Here is an 18,826-nt window from a genome sequence, read left to right as displayed (position 1 = left end):
TGATGATCCATGCTGCAGAGTTCTGAACCAGTTGAAGTTTATGGAGGTATTTGTGAGGTAGACCAAAGAGAAGGGAGTTGCAGTAGTCGATGCGGGAGGTGACAAGGCTGTGTACAAGAATGGCAGTGGAGTGGGGAGAAAGGGAGGAGCGAGGGCAAATAATACAAGCTTAATACTGAGAAATAATTTTAAGTTTAAAATAAGATCAGAAAGTTCTATTAAAAACTCATAAAAAGAACATTAGTTTGAGGTTTGTTTAAGTTTCGTCAGAATTGTTAAATAATCATATCAGATACTTCTAATACTATTAACAGGTTTTTTTTCTCTATACATAATTTTACACAGCCAAACAGTGCTGGGTTAACAAGTCTGTCCTTATCCGACCTCTGGGACTCTCCTCCCCTGCTCCTACTCCCTCTACTGTGTTGCTGGTGTCCGGCTGCCTTGTGCTCCACATACTACCCACAGGAAGTCAGCCCCTGGGCTCACCGCCAGACAACTACGGGATAATGATGGACCGGCGCCAAGCTGCACTTGTGGAGGCATAAAATCTCATAACTTATCTCTGGTTGTGTCTGTCTTTCTTTACTCTCTCTTATGTCCGCAAACTTCCGTCTCACTTTCTTACATACCCTTGCGCACCCTCTCCCATTTTCCGCCACGCTGTGAAATATTGTCCCTCTGTGTGTCCTGGTGTAACCTCACCTAAAGCGACCCCACAGTCTCTGCTCTGACTGCACCCGAGGAGTGAGAGGGGTGAATGAGAGTGTCTTTGTGAGCCACGGCTAAACTCAGCCTGCTTTCTCTTTTGGACTCTCTCTCTTTATCACATGTTTTGCTGGATTGTTTACTTGGACTGGTTTGGTCTCTCTCCTTTCTAAGCTCCCTCCCTCTCCCTCTCCCTCTCTTCCTCCCATCCAGTCTCTGTAACCCGCCCACTAGTTGGTTTCTGCTTAGTGTTATGTGGTGATAAGAGCAGAGAAGAAACGGCAAAGAAGGCCCTAATCAGCCCTTTTCTCTCAAGATCTGCACCTTCCAATCCTGCAGTTTTACTCTCTTACGACTACCGTGAGTATTTGTCTTTGACGGATCAAATAAACAGGCTATAATGGTGCTTGGCAAGGAGTAATTTGACAGAGTGACAGACCCCCCCCCCCACCAACCCCACACGGCTGGGGAGAGTGGCGGACGTGCAGAAAATATAGTAAACCATGAGAGATCGAGCAGAGACATTTCTAGAACTGCATAAATGTGCAGCAGTAAGTTAGCAGAGGAAACTAAAAATGCTGAAGAGACAGACTGAAGTACGTCAGACCTGATGGTGCTATATTTACAGCAGAATAAATGCATTATCTAGGGCTTAAAAATATTGCTGTGTGCAATCCCATGCCATTTTTGACCCTGTAGGGATAAAACACTTTCTTCACATTTCTTCACAGTGCTTAAAAAAGTATGCAACATGAAGGGTGAATGATCCTGACGGTAAACATAGCGCTTTCCATCATCTTTTCTTACACCAAAAAAAGGAAGAGAGTAATCCACTTATTTTTCTTTAAATAATGGTTGGGAAGAAAGGTTCAATGTTTCCATATACTTCTGTCCCTCTCAGAAGGTCAGCTCGGACTCTGAAATTGACTAACAGCCAATTTCCGCCATTTTATTTACTCTGTGTGTGTGTGTGTGTGTGTGTGTGTGTGTGTGTGAGGAGAGAGAGAGAGTGTGCAATAAGCCACAGACGGACAGATGAAAGGACACACACAAAGGCAACATGAGAGAAACTCAGATTTTAACATTATTTAAACATTGTTACTTAGAAACTTAGATCACAGAATGTGAAGATAAACAACTCTGTCCAAAATCAGTGCAAGGTGAATGCACTGCTGTGTTGCCATAATATGATCTGTTGTATATCACTGACCCTCAAATCCACCCAGTACTGTCACCTAGGACCCCGTTTTGCTCTTATTTGTAAATGTGCTTAATTTTACGGCAATTCCAGTATCATCATCTGTGGACGTACCTGTAAAAAAAAAATCACCTGGTAACAATCACTATGACCTAAAGCCATCCCTCTTCCATCTGAGCATCAATAACAGAGCTGCATTAACTTATAGGGTTGTACCGATACTCATCTCACGATTCGATACAATTCACAAGGTTTACATTACTAGGTTCATGACATGATTTTCTCACGATTTCTTCAACAAAATGAGATTGAAGATAAATTAAAACTGAAAAACAGTCTCAGACAAAAGGTCTGCTAAATATATTTTCTCTTATATTTTCTTTATCTAAATAAAATATGTTTTTATGTCTGAGGCAGGAAAAACTGTCAAATCAATGTCATTTTCTTTGTGAAAGAAACTGTCTTTGTGCCTTGATACCGCTGGGATACGAGTGACGTAGGACATCAAACAAAAGACAAAAAGTAGATAGCACCATCTACTGTTTTAAAATAGTATTACTATTCATTTTTAATTTCCACCATTCAAATCCTAACATATTTGTATCGCAGTTTCGTTGTCTCGCAATCTTTACATTCCTCTTGGCTTATGTATAAATGTTTTTACACTTTATTTATAGAGTTTTTTTTAATTTATCAGACAAACATCAACATAGATCATTTCCAGGCACAAATGTGTGCAAAAATATATGGAATACCGGGAAAGAAAAAACAGAAACAAAAACAAAACACCATAAAATAACTGACAACATCAACAATTGAAGCAGACAGCTCATAGAAAAGAAAAGAAAAGAGAAACAGAACAAAACTGTAGGGTATAACTGTAGGGTAGAGATATACATATATTTGGGAAGGAGTGAAAGATCATATCCGAACTATCAAAGATCACAATCTTGAATCCTGTTTCAGTGGGTGACTTTTTTTAAAATCTTACACTGCCGTGTATTTAACACTGAAAGCTAATGAGGTGGCTAGACTGGCAAAGAAGGGATTTGGCAATCATCCAGGCTGCCATTATTAAGCACTTAATAAGATCTTCTGATTCACTGTTGTGAATAACAACATGGAGAGAGACACTGTTTGCTATTAAAATAGAAGCAATGGTCAATTAAATGCTCAGGCTACATAAAAGGTGATGGGCAATAGATATTCAGAGAATAATCGTTACATGTAAACAGAGAGCGTGCATATTTGTGCATGTACAATAATAAAAAATAACTTAACTGCCATCTTTCTTGTCTTAATGAACTGGTGGTTGTTACTGCTACCTTTAAGAGCTCCTCTGTGAGTCACAACTTGTTCTGCATACAGTGCTTTTGTCCTGCCTACAATACAGTTTACTTTAAAATTTTAAAATAATACTGTGTGTGGGCTTGGCATTTACTGTTTTAAATTAGTTGTTGTAAACAAAACTATTAGTCTGAGAGACACAGTGAAAAATACTTCTCAATCTGACCTATAAAAAGGGCACAAAACAAACACGTGTGCCATGAATAAATGTAAATAAATCTACCTCCTAATTCTACATATTACGCACAAAGTAGGGTTCATGGCATGAGAATGTACAAGCTACAATGTTATTTTTAAATGATTTAAAAAGGTTCCCACTTTTTGTAAGACCCCCACAGCCCAGTCCGATGAACTCAAGGAGCCCTTCCTCACCACCAGCATTTATTTTCCAGATGTGTTGATTTTAATTCATTTCAAACTGTGGGATGTTATTCAACTATTAATCATATAATAATGGCTGTTACAATATTTTCCATACAACTGAACGGTCAGTGTTTAGTTCACTTTGGTCAAGTTTGCATTTGAACTACAACCACATGGAGTAGCAATGGCTGGACGTTCCAACCATTTATCCATTACTTTGGGATCTATTTCAACAGTTTGTCCACTACCTTCAGCTAACTATTTCACTGACCGAATACTGAAAGAATACATGAATTAATTTGTTACAGCGTACTCAATATGTCATGTATTTATTTATTTTTTTAATCCAACCATTAATCCAAGTTAGTCAAATTAGTTAGTTAGTTAGTTAGTTACATCATTGGGGTATATAAGTACCCCTGAATGGGAGTCACTGAGCTACACACGTTGCAGCAGCTCAATTTAATGACATAATTAGATGTAGCAGTAATGTAGTTCTACAAACACCTGTCAATGACTTAGCCCTAACATATAAGAAAAATATCTGACAGGAAAATTATAATATTTTTGTACCTGTATTGTTTATTAGCTTTTAAGACGCGTACAGAGAGTTATTTCAAAGCAGTGCCTGTGCTGTTGAAATATGTAATGACCTTCACACCCAGCCATGTCTCCACTGACCTGTTTACAGATGCTCCGTCTGACTGCAGGGCGCCTGGGAAGCCTCGTGGGCAGGCGCGCGACAGCGGCCTTGACCACCAGCAGCGCGAGGATGGCGAGCCACGGTCACGGTACCATGACACCAAAGTGATTTTCATGTCCGCCATTTAATGTTGCGGACTCTGGAGTAAAGCGGTTTAAGCTCCTCCTGTAGGACAGTCGGTTTCTGGAGAACTGCGGCCAGAGTTAGCGAGCTAATGGCTGAGTGTAGCTAACTGGTGTTACACCAACTTTGGTCACTGTGACCAAAGTTGGCAATTTGGCAATATTTCTACTGTGAACGCTTTACCATAGTATTTAAAATGCTTTATTTTGTAAGCAGTTCTTACTAAAAACAAGTGAAAGATACAGAAGGTCATAAATGTTGATAGCAGAAGCTGTTGTACACCTGTGTGACGTCTGTAGAGCACCGACACGTGTCAATGTGTGGTCGACGCTTATTGGCCATTTTCTGTGTGATGGGACTCTGGTGTATCACCTGTACACCTGGTAGCCTACAAACCTGAAGAACACAGCAAAGTTTGACAGCATGAAACCCTTAAGATGGTATTTGTTTTTTAAAATATATTTTCTTGAGTTCAAATAAAGAAGAGCACAACACACAAAACCCCGCATCCTGGACAGCCATGCAGCATAACCCCAAAAAGAGAAAAATAAATCTAAAATACAGAAATAATTGAATAAGATTAAATGATGACAATAAAAGAAAAAGGAAAAAATAAAGAAAATTAAAGAAAGAAGAAAAAGAATAACAAAACTAAACCTAAATACATCATCAAAGTATATTAATTAGTCAGATGAAATTAAGTGTTGTTTCATCAGAAGCTGTATCATGTGGTGTGTCCTTTAAATAGTCTGATGAGAGGGGTCTTCCTTAGCTTCCAATTAAGTTTTTCAGGTCTCCAGGTAAATAATAAGATGATATTATTAAAATCAACTTATTGTTATGCTGTTAGGCTACTACCATCATCCCATAATCATCACACATCTGCCTAAATCATGAATTCAGATATTATGGGATGATTGTAGTAATATAATAACAATAAGGTGATTTTAAAATGTTTGGTTGTCTAATAGTAATGTTACAGGCGTATTAATGAAAAATCATAGTATAAAAATAAAAAGGATCTATTAATGGATATCAGTATTTAGAAGTATTTTTTAGATATTTGATGCTTTTATTATATAAAGAGAACACAGGAAATAAGGAGAGAGATCAAGCAAAGGTCACTGATACAAGTTATTACCAAAATAAGAAATATCTTCCTACTAAATCATTCTACTCAATGTTTCTATTTATTGTACCTTATATATGTTATTATATGTATCCATTATTTAGAAGGCCGATGTAGCAGAAGAGGCCTCAAACCAGCAGATGGCGCTGCTTTACTGTCATGACACAGCCATATATATACAGACAACTATTGTGTTTGAAGTGAGAGAGAGAAATAAGAGAGACTATTTTCTAAGCCAGGGTTTAAAAAACAAAAATCTTGACTGTATATTGTTAGAGCAGTTGGTTCCTAAAGCCACCCTTCCTGTCTCTGTGCATCCAGAGGTGGCAGGGAGTGTGGACATGTCTCAGCCACTGTACTGGGACCGTCTGGACACCCCTCTGCCTGACAGAGCCTACAAAGAAGTCCTGACTGCTGCTGACAAGAGCCTGAAGCAGAAGGAGAAAGGACCCTGGAGCCAACTGAGCAAAGAGGAGAAGATTGCTTGTAGGTTGATTGATTGATTGATTGACTGATTGATTGATTGATTGATTGACTCTTTTTACTCCACGAAATTTATCTGACAGCCATAGTTACTGTTACTTCTTAGGTTAAGCTTTAAAAAACCTACAATGAGCATGTGAATTACATTAGAAATTCAACTATAAATTATGTATAATTTCATTTAATTTTGGGACTGAATAGTACATTTTGCTGATAATATGTCTGTATTTTTACTGAAGTCAAATTTTAATTAAAGAACTTTACAGAGTGGTATTGCTACATTTACTGAGTGGTTCCCAACCTGGGGGTCGGGACCCCCAGAATTGTTTACCAAAGCTTCATGGGGGGTCTCAAGGCCTTCTTGATATTAGGGTGTGTAAGAAAATTTAAAAAAATATTCATGTAGGCCTATATCTCAGCATTTGATTAATGTGAATGTAAATATATTGTCTAATAGAACAATGGCCAAGTGCAATGAATTTGTCAAAAAAGGAGCCTATAAGTCTGTATGATTGTTGAAAAAATATAGAAAATCATAATACAGAGAGAATTGTATAAAAAGTTATCTAAACGGTAAATAATCTGCACAAGATTCATCCAAATCTGTGTGTGTGTCTGTCTGTGCAGTTTGACACTAGAAGGATGTTTTCACATTCATCTGCTGCAAGTGGAAAGTTTCTCTGTGCTCATTGAAAATCTGAGTTTAAGGGGCGGGGCCTACCAGCAGGATTTGTGACATCACTAACAGTTGAAAGGTGTTGGTTGTGTCCAGCGGGAAAACTTTAGTAATTAACAAAATGCTTTTTTAAGGATTTTAATGTGGAAAAGAGAGAACAAGATTATTAACATTAAATCATATCTCAGAAATTGTGTGCAATAATTAAAGTAAATCAAATATTAAATGAGGAAATTAACTTACATGACATACACAACATTGACTGTATCAAACACAGAACAAAGGGAAGAAGGCAGCATATGTAGCCTCTCGTTTTGCCTTCATTTGACAGTGACGGTAGAGATTCAGACAGGAAACATGGAGAATCAGAGGGAGCATGACAAACTTGAACTGGGGACCAGTTATATGGCCAGCTACTCTGCCCCTGCACACCCCAAACTATTCAAACTTTTACCCCTAACTCTAGTTTTACTCAATACACTCAATGGATGGTGATGATCCAATACAAAAGAACGAGAGAGGATTTTATACTTTCCTATTTTCTCTTTTTGTCCTGTGTCTCACCCATCTCTCCTGTCCTTCACTTCCTCTCTCCCCCCCTCCCCCCCTGCAGTGTACCGGGTGACGTTCCGTCAGACCTACGCAGAGATGAAGCAGCCGTCAGCAGAGTGGAAAACTGTCATGGGCGGTGTCTTCTTCTTTCTGGGCTTCACTGGCCTGGTGGTCTGGTGGCAGGCAGCCTACGGTAAACCTGCCTTCATACCCTGCAAGGACAAACTCATCTCTTTTACGTTTGACGAGCCTCTAAACTTGAGTGTTTTCCACAGCAGACATGTTGACAGAAAAAGCACAGCGCTAACTAACAACATTAACCATGGCTGTTGCTTTTAAGTTTCCCAGTAAGCCAGAACCAGTTAGCTAACATGCACACCACCAGAGCCACGGAAGTGACTCATCTTGAAAGGACTTCAGGCTTTAATATTGTCACGAGTTACACCACTGGTTCCCAACCTGGGGGTCGCAAAAGCTTTGTGGGGGGTCGTAAGGCCTTCGTGATTTTAAGCGGTGTAAAACACCTTTTTTTATATATATACACAGTAGGCTGCATTTAATTTATTTCTGTGAAGAAATTATTTTAAAAGTTTAGATTATTATTATCATAAGATATAAACAGCGTAAGCACAGGTGAAGACCTGAAGAACTGAGCCTTCATTCTCTGCTCAACAGCCTCGTCCTGCATTAGAAAATTCTGCATTAAAACAACCAACAGCAACAACCTAATAGAACAATGAGAAGAAAACACTGAATTTGTGAAAAAAGAAGCCTGTTAAGTATGTGTGATTGTAAAAAAAAAACAAAAAAACAAACATATTATCCACAGAGAACTGTATTAAAAATCACTAAAAATATCCGGAAAACTCTTCTCAATGCACAATATGCACAGGAAATAATCTGATCAAAATTCATACAAATCAATTGTTTTACACAAACTTCCTTCAGTTCTTTGTACAGTTTATTAGTTGTTCTCTACTGTTATTGTTATGCATTGAATATATTACAAAATATCCATAAAATGTGTCACTTAGTCAAGGGTCGTCAGTTTCCTCAACTATTGAAAAGGGGTCCCTTAAAGCCCCTATAAGGGACTTTCACTTTGTGTTCAGTCTGGTGACCCCTGTGGACAAAAGCACTAGTGTTTTACCGCCTCGTTTAATTGATTTCAAGGTAAATCCCACCACATAGCAGGCATTAAGAATAACTATATAGACAATCTTGACGGTCTTGTTTGTTTATGTATGTCATAAAGAGGCATCAGTATTACATTGAGATTTAATTGTTTCATAACCAATTAAAAACTCCTTTTAGTACGAAAAGGGTTGGGAACCACAGAGTTACACCAGAGTGTGACAGGTCAGTCAAATTTCTGTTACCAGAATAAATCTACATACAGTCCTACATACATCTCTATTCCCTGTTTATTCTAGTCTACCCCGAGCGCCCCAGGACCTTTACTGACGAGTGGAAGGCCAAGCAGCTGAAGAGGATGCTGGACATGAGGATCAACCCCATCGAGGGCTTCTCGTCCAAGTGGGACTACGAGAAGGGCCAGTGGAAGTAAAGAGACTGCGGCGGAGGTGGCATAGAGTCTGGACCCTTCAACCTCAGACCTCTGTGAAGCTGCTGCTGAAGTCAGGCTCAATCTGAATGTTGCATTACAACTATCAAAACCACTAGAAAGAAGGATTTATCCACTGTCCATATCTCTGGGGTCTTTTTTATTCTGTGCCACCTGCGGCTCTCAGTCAGACCTTCTGTCACCGTCCTGTTGTAACCATATACTAATAATAATAATAATAAAGTTTTGCTTATGTCTCTCTCTGGCAGTTTTTGTGTGTGGAGTATTATATTATTATTATCATATTCGTTCAAATCCAAAGCAGTGCACAAAAACATAATCAAACTAAGAATGTGACCATTGATTTCATGAGGAGTCATTACATTTCTCCAGTAGTGGAAAGTAACTTAAAGCTGCAGTAGGTAACATTTATTAAAATAATATTTTGTCATATTTGCTGAAACCTTAATTGTGTTGGCAGTAGAACATGAGACAGTTAATCTGTGAAGGTTCCTCTGGCTCCTCCTGGTGCTCCTTTGGGCAAGAATCCACCGGGCCTGAACTGAAACAACCAAACTGTTTGTTTTGAAAACTAAACATTATTACAATGCTGCTGGTGTGGGGGCATCACCCCTGTTAACAACTAACGAATCACCAACTAAGTACAATTCTGTGCTACTTTACCTGAGTAGTCCTATTTTATGCTACTTCATACTGATAGTATATTTGAGAGAGAAATAGTGTACTTTTTACACCAATGCACTTATTTGACAGCTATAGTTAGCAGCTAGGGTGCTGGATTTTTCATACAAAAGGTTTAATCAGCTTCTACAATTATAAGTATTGTTCAGTGATTTAAAAAAATATTACAGTCATTTAATGAAGTCATTTTAGTCTGATATTACACCTTTAAAAGGACAAGAGTGCAGGATTAAGTGGCATCTAGCGGTGAAGTTTTAAATTGCAACTAACACCACTTGAGTCTGTATTTAATGACCTACGAATGAGATGAGGCTGTGACGTGTGTAGGAGAAACTACGGTGACCATGACTTGTGAAAAATGCAGAAGGTCTTATCTAGAGCCAGTGTTTGGTTTGTCCGTTCTGGGCTACTGTAGAAACATGGTGGCACAACATGGCAGTCCTCGACAGAAGGTGACTTAGGGCATCTGTGGATAAAAACAGCTCATTCTAAGGTAACTAAAACATGACAATTCTTATATTCAGGTGATTATACACTAATGAAAACATACCTATGAACATTATATTCTCTTTATGACAATTGTTCCTCCTAAATGTTACACACTGGACCTATAGTTTAAATTAGGAATATTTCAACCTGTTTTCACTTTTTGGATCACCCGACATTAAAAAAGGGTTGAAATATTTTTTTATTGCACTTTTTACACTTGTTTTAAGAAAATAAAGTTTTTACAACTCAGTTACAGACAGAAATAGCTTCATAAGATTGGTATTCCTTCATATGTAACATTACATTTACTGTAGATACTTTTAGTACATTTTACTGAGGAGGATACTTGGTTACTTAAAATGCAGGACTTTACTGGAAATGAAGTGCTATATACATTTTTGTATCGCTGTTTTACTTGAGTAAAGGATCTGAGCACTTCTTCAGCCACTGCTTTTCACCAGCTGTTGGGAGGTTCTTTAAGAGAAACACAGAGAATTAAAACATGGCAGATTCTGAAGAAAACAACACACATAAAACTAAATCCTGACATTAATTCATAATTATAAAAGACAAACATTAGAAGCAAGAGCAAATAGTTTCCATAGAAACTGAGTGAACAGGGGCAGAGCTCATTCTGTCTTAAATACAGTGAGGTATGTGGCTCTCAACTGGTTTATTGAAATGAATGCATTAAATATTAATATGAACTAATGGAACTGCCTTCTGGTATCTAAAGACAGTGAGTTGATGGGGTTCATACATATCACAAAAAAATGGATCATTAATAACTATTGTAAAGAACAGGTAAACAACAAGGTAAAGTATTAGTAGAGTAGTATTATGATGATATACACACAATATCAGCACAATACAAAATGTGTTTCTCCTGATATTCTGCCATATGAATGCTAATCTAAACCTCTTTTCTTAGCAGACATTTTGACTTGTAACAATAGCTAAAGCTCAGGTGCTAATAATATTAACAATGGCTCGGCTCCATTAAGTGTGCCAGTAAGCCGTGACAGCGGAGCAGCGTGCACAATAGCAGTGACAAGGAAGTGACACTTGCTATTAATCTTGTTATTTACACCTGTGCTTTTCCTGCTGTGACACCTCAGTATGTCTCCTGTGCAAAAGTCCTTTTGTGGCTACATGGACCACTTCAGTCCAGAGAGAAATATCCAATCTATTTGATTGATTACCATGAAACTTATTTCTAACAAACCGGCAGCAAAGAACCAGTAGCAACTGTAGACTCTCATTGTTGAACGGTAGAAAATAGATCCCAAGTTTATGAGGATATAGAACTTAATCTAAACTAACCACATTTTTTACATTAGTTGTAATAGTTAATTCTCTTTTTTTGTTAGAAGTGTGACGCCTTACAGCAGTGGTTCCAGCCTTTTTCCTTAAGAGACCCTTTTTCTGTCCAAGTAAACTGATGACATATTTTATGGATATTTTATATTCTCTTGGACGTATAACAATAACAGTACAGAGCTAATGATAAAATGTATAATGAACCCAAACAGTGAACACAATAACTTATTTTCTGTGAATAACACATTAACAAATTAATAATTTTTGTGAACTTTTAAAACAATTCTGCCTATATTATGCATATTTTAATTTTACAATCATACATACTTAATAGGCTGATTTATTGACAAACTCAGTGCCTGAAAAGCTGAAATATAGGCCTATTGTGTATATTTTGAGTTTAAACCCCTTAAAATCAAAAAGGAGCCCTGTGAATACTAGTTTTATTATTCTGTCTTCATCATGCCCTTGGTCACTATCATAATGCTTGCATAATTATAACATAGTGGATCAGCATTTGTCAAAGGAGGACCCAGGGCTTCAGTAGTAGGTTTCTTTGTGGCTTGACTCAAATATTTCAGGCAGCATAGACATAACACACACATGCCACCTGGGGGTCCCATTTTGTCTAGTGTGGGAGCTTATTGTCTTACATTTGCACAAAAATACCTGCACATAAGAATAAAATGAAGTGTAAAAAAAAAAAAAAAAAGATCTGTTATCTCTATTAAAATCACCTTTAAAATAGTTTTCATGCAGCATTACATATGCTTGCTTGGCTTTTTTTTGGCACATACTGTAACTGTGTACAGTATCAACAAATGGCACAGGCATAGAGCACAAATTGAGCCTCAACCGACATTTAGTTTGGCTTTCATTAAATAGTGACAGCTGAACATTGACAGGAAAGGGCAGCAAAGGGCCACAGGTCGAACATCTGGCCGCTGTAGCAAGGACTCTGCCTCGGTACACGGACCAATTCACATTAATTAGCTGTATTTTTATTTATTTTTTGTCAATTGTGTTATGCGTTATGATTGATTGAAAAAAAAAAAAAAGTTGTTTGTTTGATGAAAATATTTGCTTCATTTTGTCCAGCGGCACTGAGTTTAGGCCGGTGTGTAAACTGCTTTGGAAATGCTAAAAAACCTTTCCTTCTTCTGGAAATACCTTGAATATTCAATGTGTCTTAATGGACAATTCTCCATGAACGCATGCTTTAACAGACCACGACACAGACTCAGTACATCTTTCAACATGGGCTTTATTAGGTTCAATGTCATTTCAAATTTTACAATGGCATTCAAAGACAAACAGACCATTGGACATGGTTGCGATCTTTAACTCTGTATTCATCATGACTGACAAGAATGCATTGGAGACCTAACTTTCTGAAAATATCCTCTCACTTTGTTTGCATTTTCTTGTCTAGTGGCAGTCCAATAATCTTAAAAAAAGAACACAACAAATGACGACACACATCAACGTAAAGATGGAGTTAAGGCCATTTGAAGGGGCACAATTATGCTTTTTACAACAAATATAAATAATGTTTAAAAGCCATCATCAATTCTGTTTTTCTTAAATATGTTACTAAGCTAACATACTATTCTAATCAGTTTAAATAACTAGCATATATATATATATAGCATTGTGTCAATGCTGTCACACCTCCTTCATTTGTGCCTCCTTCAAGAACATTTCGCCACACACACACACACACACACACACACACACACACACACACACACACACACACACACACACACACACACACAGACACAGACACACACACACGCATACACAGACACAGACACACAGACATACAGACACACACACACACACACACACACACACACACGTGTAGGAAGGGAACTTGTTTCAGTGAGGGCCAGGACAGCAGAGAAAAGCCTGCGAGCAGCTTCTTGGTGGGGCACACACTAGAAAAATATATACTGTACTGGAATGTATGAGAGCAGAGCTCAGCTAATAAGATGCTCTGGACACAAGAGTTTGGAGGATGATATTCAGTTTGCCTTTATTTGGTGAAATGTTTGTTGGAAGGACTTTAGAAAGAGAATCCCATGTGTGTAAATGTTCATGATGATGTGACCTGTGACGATGGAAAGGAGCAGAAGTGGACATGGATGGAGAGAGACACTCGCACTGACAGTGAAGTGATGGGACGTTTCACGCGTCAGTCCAGATTCTTTTTCTTTTACCCTCCCTTCCCTCTACGTTGACTCTGGGCTCCACACAGCTCAATCCTGAACCCTTCTTTGATGAGAAAATGGCGCCTGCCTGTCCTGCAACAAAGCTGTATTGTGCTTTATTGAGCTGCTAGAACACACATGAATAGAACTCCGGACGCATTGTTGTTAGCTGGAGACGGGGCGGACCTCGAGGGGTGGCAGCTGCCACGCCTATAAAAAAAAAAGCCTGCCCATCCCAGCTGCCACCAGAGTTTTGCATCAAATGCTGTCAAATTTAACACATTAATTTTAAAAAATAACATGTTACTTTCATGATCTGTAGTTGTAAAAATGTCTAATGCCACCTTTTCTATTCAATGCTTCACTAATGTGCCACAATAATGTTTTCGAGTTCAAGTATCTTCATTTGGGCGCTTCTCCAAGCAAATATTGATATATATGCCACTAAATCAACATATATTTCTGCCACGACTCTTACTACGCCCCTGGCTGGAGACAGTATTTGGAATAAGATCAAGATTAAAGCACTGGGAACAGGGAGGAGTACACCCGACCTCCCCTCCCTTCCTGGTAAATTAATCGAGCTGCCAGGTACTGGTGCTTGAAACGGCAGGCGACAAACACTCCTCTGACTTCAGCTTTAAATTAAAGATGTCTAGAAACAAAGACAAGGTCTTCCTCTCCCTGTCTCTCGTTGACTGGCAGGTGTGTTTATTCCAAACGCTGTGCACGCGCCGAGGTGTGTTTGTGGGAAGCAGCAGGTGGGCCAGCTGTGACTGACACACGTGACTAGGTGCAGTGACAGCCGGGGGAGCGCAGAGGAAGAGGTAGAGCTGGATGGAGAGGGAAAGAGGAGGAGAGACGGATGGAGATTTGACAGATTTGAGGTGTCTGGGGAGAGGAGGAGAAGTGTGTGTGTGTGTGTGGTGGGGGGCTGTGATAGCAATGCATGGATAACTTGGAGTGAGCGTGTGTGAGATGGGATATGAAGGTTTGGGTGTCTAGTTTTTACGCTCCTACAGCCACTGACAGTTGTTGATTGGCTTGAGATGGTAAACAGACACATCATGACACATTTATAATCAAATCTAACTCAAATAAGGTCTGATGCAGAGCTGCTTCATCAGTTTGCTACATAAATCTTGAAAAGGCTATGATGTTCACTCTGGTGATAACTGTGTCACTGATAAATGGAAGATTTGACTAAAGGTTCGGAAATAAGGAGTAATTATTTAATTAGCACAGAGGAAAGAAATGGGAAAAATAGTCTTCTGTTTGAGCATTGCAGCACATGATTAGGATTTTATTGCAAAATGATCAGGGAAATAACTCCAAAACTTTATTCGACCCCTACTATTGAGTAGTACAAACATGGCTGTAACTAAAGATTATTGTCATTGTCGAGCCTTTTGTTTTCTTTTAGTCAATGTCAGAAAATGGTCAATGTCCCAGCGCCCAAGGTAAACTCTTCAAATGTCTTGTTCTTTGAGACCGACAGTCCAAACACGTTCCATTTATATTAAATTATAGAATCAATGAACATCAGAGAAAAGCAGCAAATCCTTACATTTAAGAAGCTGGAACCAGTCAGTTTTACTTGATAGTCGGAATTCAGTTATATCCGAATTGTGTGCCCTTGACTCATTGTACATATACATCAATGAACTGATCAGCCCTCTCAGCAATAAATTAACAGTTTCTAACACATTGCAATCTAGGTGTAACCTCATATAAGGATATTTCATATAAGTGTTTATTAATGTATTATTGTCCACAATTGGCATCTATAAGTGGATTATAAACAGAGAATGAATGAATAATAATAAAACACAGATGTTACTACCGCTACAGCAATAAATGGGTTAGATCAACACAGTCTGTCCACCAGTAGATTTTTACAGTGTAAAACGTCCCGCTCAATATGAATCTTGGTAAAAGAAAAAAGGAAAAATCTATATAAATAATAATATCAAGGTATAATAAATGTCTAATATCACACTGTCAGGATTTGTGTGTAATTATACATCATTAAATATGATTAAAAAAGTTATGATTCATTAACTGTTAATATGCCAGTGATAGATGCTTCATAGGAGATTGTTAACATTAAGAAACACTTAAAAATGTCCTTATACATGCGTACAGCTAGATGTGTAAGGAATGTGATACACTTAAGTATCACGGTATTTTGTTTTGTGAAAAATATCGATTTCAATATTCGATATTCTCAAAAACACTATCGAATTTTGTGTTTGAACCCCCAACCGCTAGAAAGCAGTGCTGTAAACATAAACTGACGGTTATACGACGACAGTTTTCCTAAAATTAGCTTTTAAGAAAGACATACTATCGTCTTTCTTACAGTATCACAACATATTAAATCGTAACTCCTGTATAGTGATACCTATCGTATCGCCAGATTCCTGCCAATACACAGCCCTACTCAGAACTATATTATCGTGCGTTGTAAACCATTTGTTATGTTTATACACTGCTAATAAATGCTAAATAAGGTGGGTTAAAATAAAGTAGATCCAAATATGCCTAACCCTTGAGACAGTTCAAGGTGGTGTTGCTGTGACTGCTGCTGCTCTATCTATTTGTATGTGTTGCTACAGTATTTGCTGCATTCTTCAGCTACTGTGTAGTAAACATGGAGGGTCGGAGCCATGGCGCCCTGCTTGTATGAACTGCAGTTACACTGATTCTGAGAACTTGCCACACACAGTGGTCTGGCACTCTGCAGGCTGACTAAACACAAACAGGATCAAACCGAGGCCAAGTATGACCATAAAGCACAGACCAGCGGGAGCAGTGGGGCTTTAATGGTTCACAAATCCAAAACCAAACAAACACAAACAAGCAGAGGAGTTAGCTTCCCATTAGCTTTTTAGTTTAAGACTCCCATGTTTTATGAAGAGAAAATCAGTTTGACTGCTTTTCATTTACCATTCATACCAAACAATAAGCATGAAGGACAGAGCGAGACAATCAGCGTATGGAGTCATGGATTATGATGTTTCTTATATGTGTTGGTGATCAGGATGGCTGGCAGGCAGTGGGAACTACAGAAGCTGTTCAGGGGCAGGTGCTACATCCTCCCCTGCTTTCACTCTTCATATGGCACATACAAAGCTATTGTAGAGCCGTCTGTGGGGACGAGCAACAAAACAAGCTTCAAGACGAGACATGTACAGCAACCCAGGCCCCACGGCACACTGACTCTTTATATCAGACAGGTTGGGGTTAATGTGAAGATCAGCCTCTTTTGAGGAACAAAAATGGGAAACCAAAATTTGTTAAAACTAATACATACAAACATGAAGAATAGGAACGTATACAGGAACCAGTAGAGAGAGGATAGAAGGAACAATTGGTTCAGTGAATGAAAGAATAGTATTTCTGCTGCTGTATGACCACACGATTTTCATCAGGGAGGTGAACACATGAAGACGACAGACAAACATCCTCCCTCCTATCTGGATTTTTCTCAAAAGTTCAACAACATGTGATGATTCTTAGTCCGCTGAAGGACGTGAGTGGGAAAAAAAAAAAAAAAAAAAAAAGAGTAAACATCATCAGCAGTTCTGACGAGACAAATAAACAGGACCTTCACTTTAACTTCTGTGGTGTGTAGGCAGGCAGGTGGGGGAAGGAAGGTTGTCGTGCATCTCCCCTCACAGGCGTTTCTGGACAATGAAAGAGCCCACCACGACCCCGGTCACCAGGGTCATCCCCGCCAGCAGCCACTTTTTGAAACTCTCCTGAGACCTCCTGATCTCTCCCGCTGCGTCCTGCCCGAAGATCTCAGCAAAGCGCTCCTGGCAAAAAAAGAAAAAAGAAAAAGGAAAAGGTTAATTTTAAAGTCGCCCCCACTCATATACATGTTTCTCTTCTAGTTCCTACAGTGTGCTGTTTGAATGTTGTAAGTGCAGAGTTTGACTCTAGAAGGATGTTTTCACATTCATCTCTTGAAAGTGGAAAGTTTCTCTGTGCTCATTGATCATCTGATTTTAAGGGGCGGGGCCTTCCAGCAGGATTTGTGACATCACAAATAGTCTGGAAGTCAGTGCTGGTCCAGTATGTAACTTGTACAGTGTGATGTAGAAACTTGAAGCCACCAGTGCACATCCACTGAGAATGGACTTTACAGTGAAGGAGGAGACATCTTGTGTCCAGCAGGGAAACTTTAGAAATAAACAAAACTTTCATATTCATAGATTCTGACATTTTTAATGAGGTAGACTGAGTAAGATGCCCTTTTAATGTGGAACTACTTTTATTGCAGAAAAAAAGATGTCAGACATTATTGTCTTAATACATATGTGGAAGTTATTATTGATAAAGGGTATTTGTTGCTGACTATGTGAAATGTATTCAAATCTGAAAAACCCCCTTTGAATTCCCAAAACTCACTTTTAAAAAAAAACAAAGATTCAGGTTCAGGTTCAGACCGTCAGGTAGATTCCCTTCTTAAAGGTCTCTAGGCCTCAAACAACAAACTGCTGCTGAGCCACCCACAGCTGGGTGTCCCTATGACTGTCACAACCCACACAGTCACGTGTGGAAATTTCCATCTACCGCATTAACCATACAGGTATCGCTACCAGCAAAACCCCCCAAAAGCCACCTGCATCCATGCTGTGCACATTAATAACAAGACCTCATTGATTAAAAGGAAAAATTCACATGATTAAATTCAGCATTGGGACCCGGTCACGACAACTCTGGCTTTAAAAATGTTCCAGCTCCCCTCCCCTCTGCATCCCGTCAGTTCTGCAGCACAACCCTCGTTGTTGCTGACATTCTTTCCCACCCGTTTATCCTCAGACTGCCGAGCCTACATCGCCGCCCACTGAAATCATTTCCTGGAAACGGGCTGCAGGGAAGCAGTTCAAATCTGTGGCCACAGGGAGGTGCCAGTTTGAGTGGAAATCTCATATACAAACACAACAGCAGATCAGCTGAGCTGGACCGGGCCCACTGAGTCACCGATGCTCATGTTGTCCACACTTAGCTCTCAGGGTTTCACCTCAGTAAACAGGATTTGTGAAGCTCCTTCTTAAGAGCAAGACATGGGCATTTTATCTGAACAACTGTGAAAATGACTAAGTCAGATCTCCGATTCTTAGTCAGAGGTGGATTCAAAAAGCGGCACAGAAGGGCTTTCATGGAGGGGCTGGGGGGGAGGCCTGTTACTGGAAACTGCTCAGAAAGGAGACAGGAAGAGGAGAGTGAAAGGACAGCGAAGTAATC

General features: G+C 39.1%; 2 protein-coding genes across 4 annotated transcripts in view; one reads left to right on the top strand and one right to left on the bottom strand.

The window, feature by feature from the left end:
• Window positions 1–901: 901 nt before the first annotated feature.
• On the top strand, window positions 902–9,114 carry LOC127377540 (cytochrome c oxidase subunit 4 isoform 2, mitochondrial). The gene is made up of 5 exons (XM_051425516.1): window positions 902–1,068; window positions 4,308–4,407; window positions 5,893–6,057; window positions 7,344–7,475; window positions 8,716–9,114. The coding sequence occupies exons 2-5, from the start codon at window positions 4,308–4,310 to the stop codon at window positions 8,847–8,849; spliced, it is 531 nt and encodes a 176-aa protein (XP_051281476.1). The 5' UTR covers window positions 902–1,068; the 3' UTR covers window positions 8,850–9,114.
• A 3,490-nt stretch (window positions 9,115–12,604) lies between these two features.
• The window catches only part of bcl2l1 (BCL2 like 1), a 33,592-nt gene continuing 27,370 nt past the window's right edge, over window positions 12,605–18,826 (bottom strand). For all 3 annotated transcript variants that reach the window (XM_051425515.1, XM_051425514.1, XM_051425513.1), the window contains one exon: window positions 12,605–17,391. In XM_051425515.1, coding sequence (XP_051281475.1) covers window positions 17,248–17,391 — 144 coding nt within the window. In that variant the 3' untranslated portion in view covers window positions 12,605–17,247. The remainder of the gene's footprint in view (window positions 17,392–18,826) is intronic.

Source organism: Dicentrarchus labrax, unplaced genomic scaffold (genome assembly GCF_905237075.1).
Source record: "Dicentrarchus labrax unplaced genomic scaffold, dlabrax2021, whole genome shotgun sequence".
NCBI lineage: Eukaryota > Metazoa > Chordata > Actinopteri > Moronidae > Dicentrarchus > Dicentrarchus labrax.
This window is presented reverse-complemented; position numbering and strand designations above follow the sequence as displayed.

Bases quoted from the DNA above. Each gene is read 5' to 3' on its own strand.
- LOC127377540 (XM_051425516.1), top strand. From the start codon at position 4,308: ATGCTCCGTCTGACTGCAGGGCGCCTGGGAAGCCTCGTGGGCAGGCGC. The intron at 4,408-5,892 runs GTACCATGACAC...CTGTGCATCCAG, and splicing joins GATGGCGAGCCACGGTCACG to AGGTGGCAGGGAGTGTGGAC. The intron at 6,058-7,343 runs GTAGGTTGATTG...CCCCCCCTGCAG, and splicing joins CAAAGAGGAGAAGATTGCTT to TGTACCGGGTGACGTTCCGT.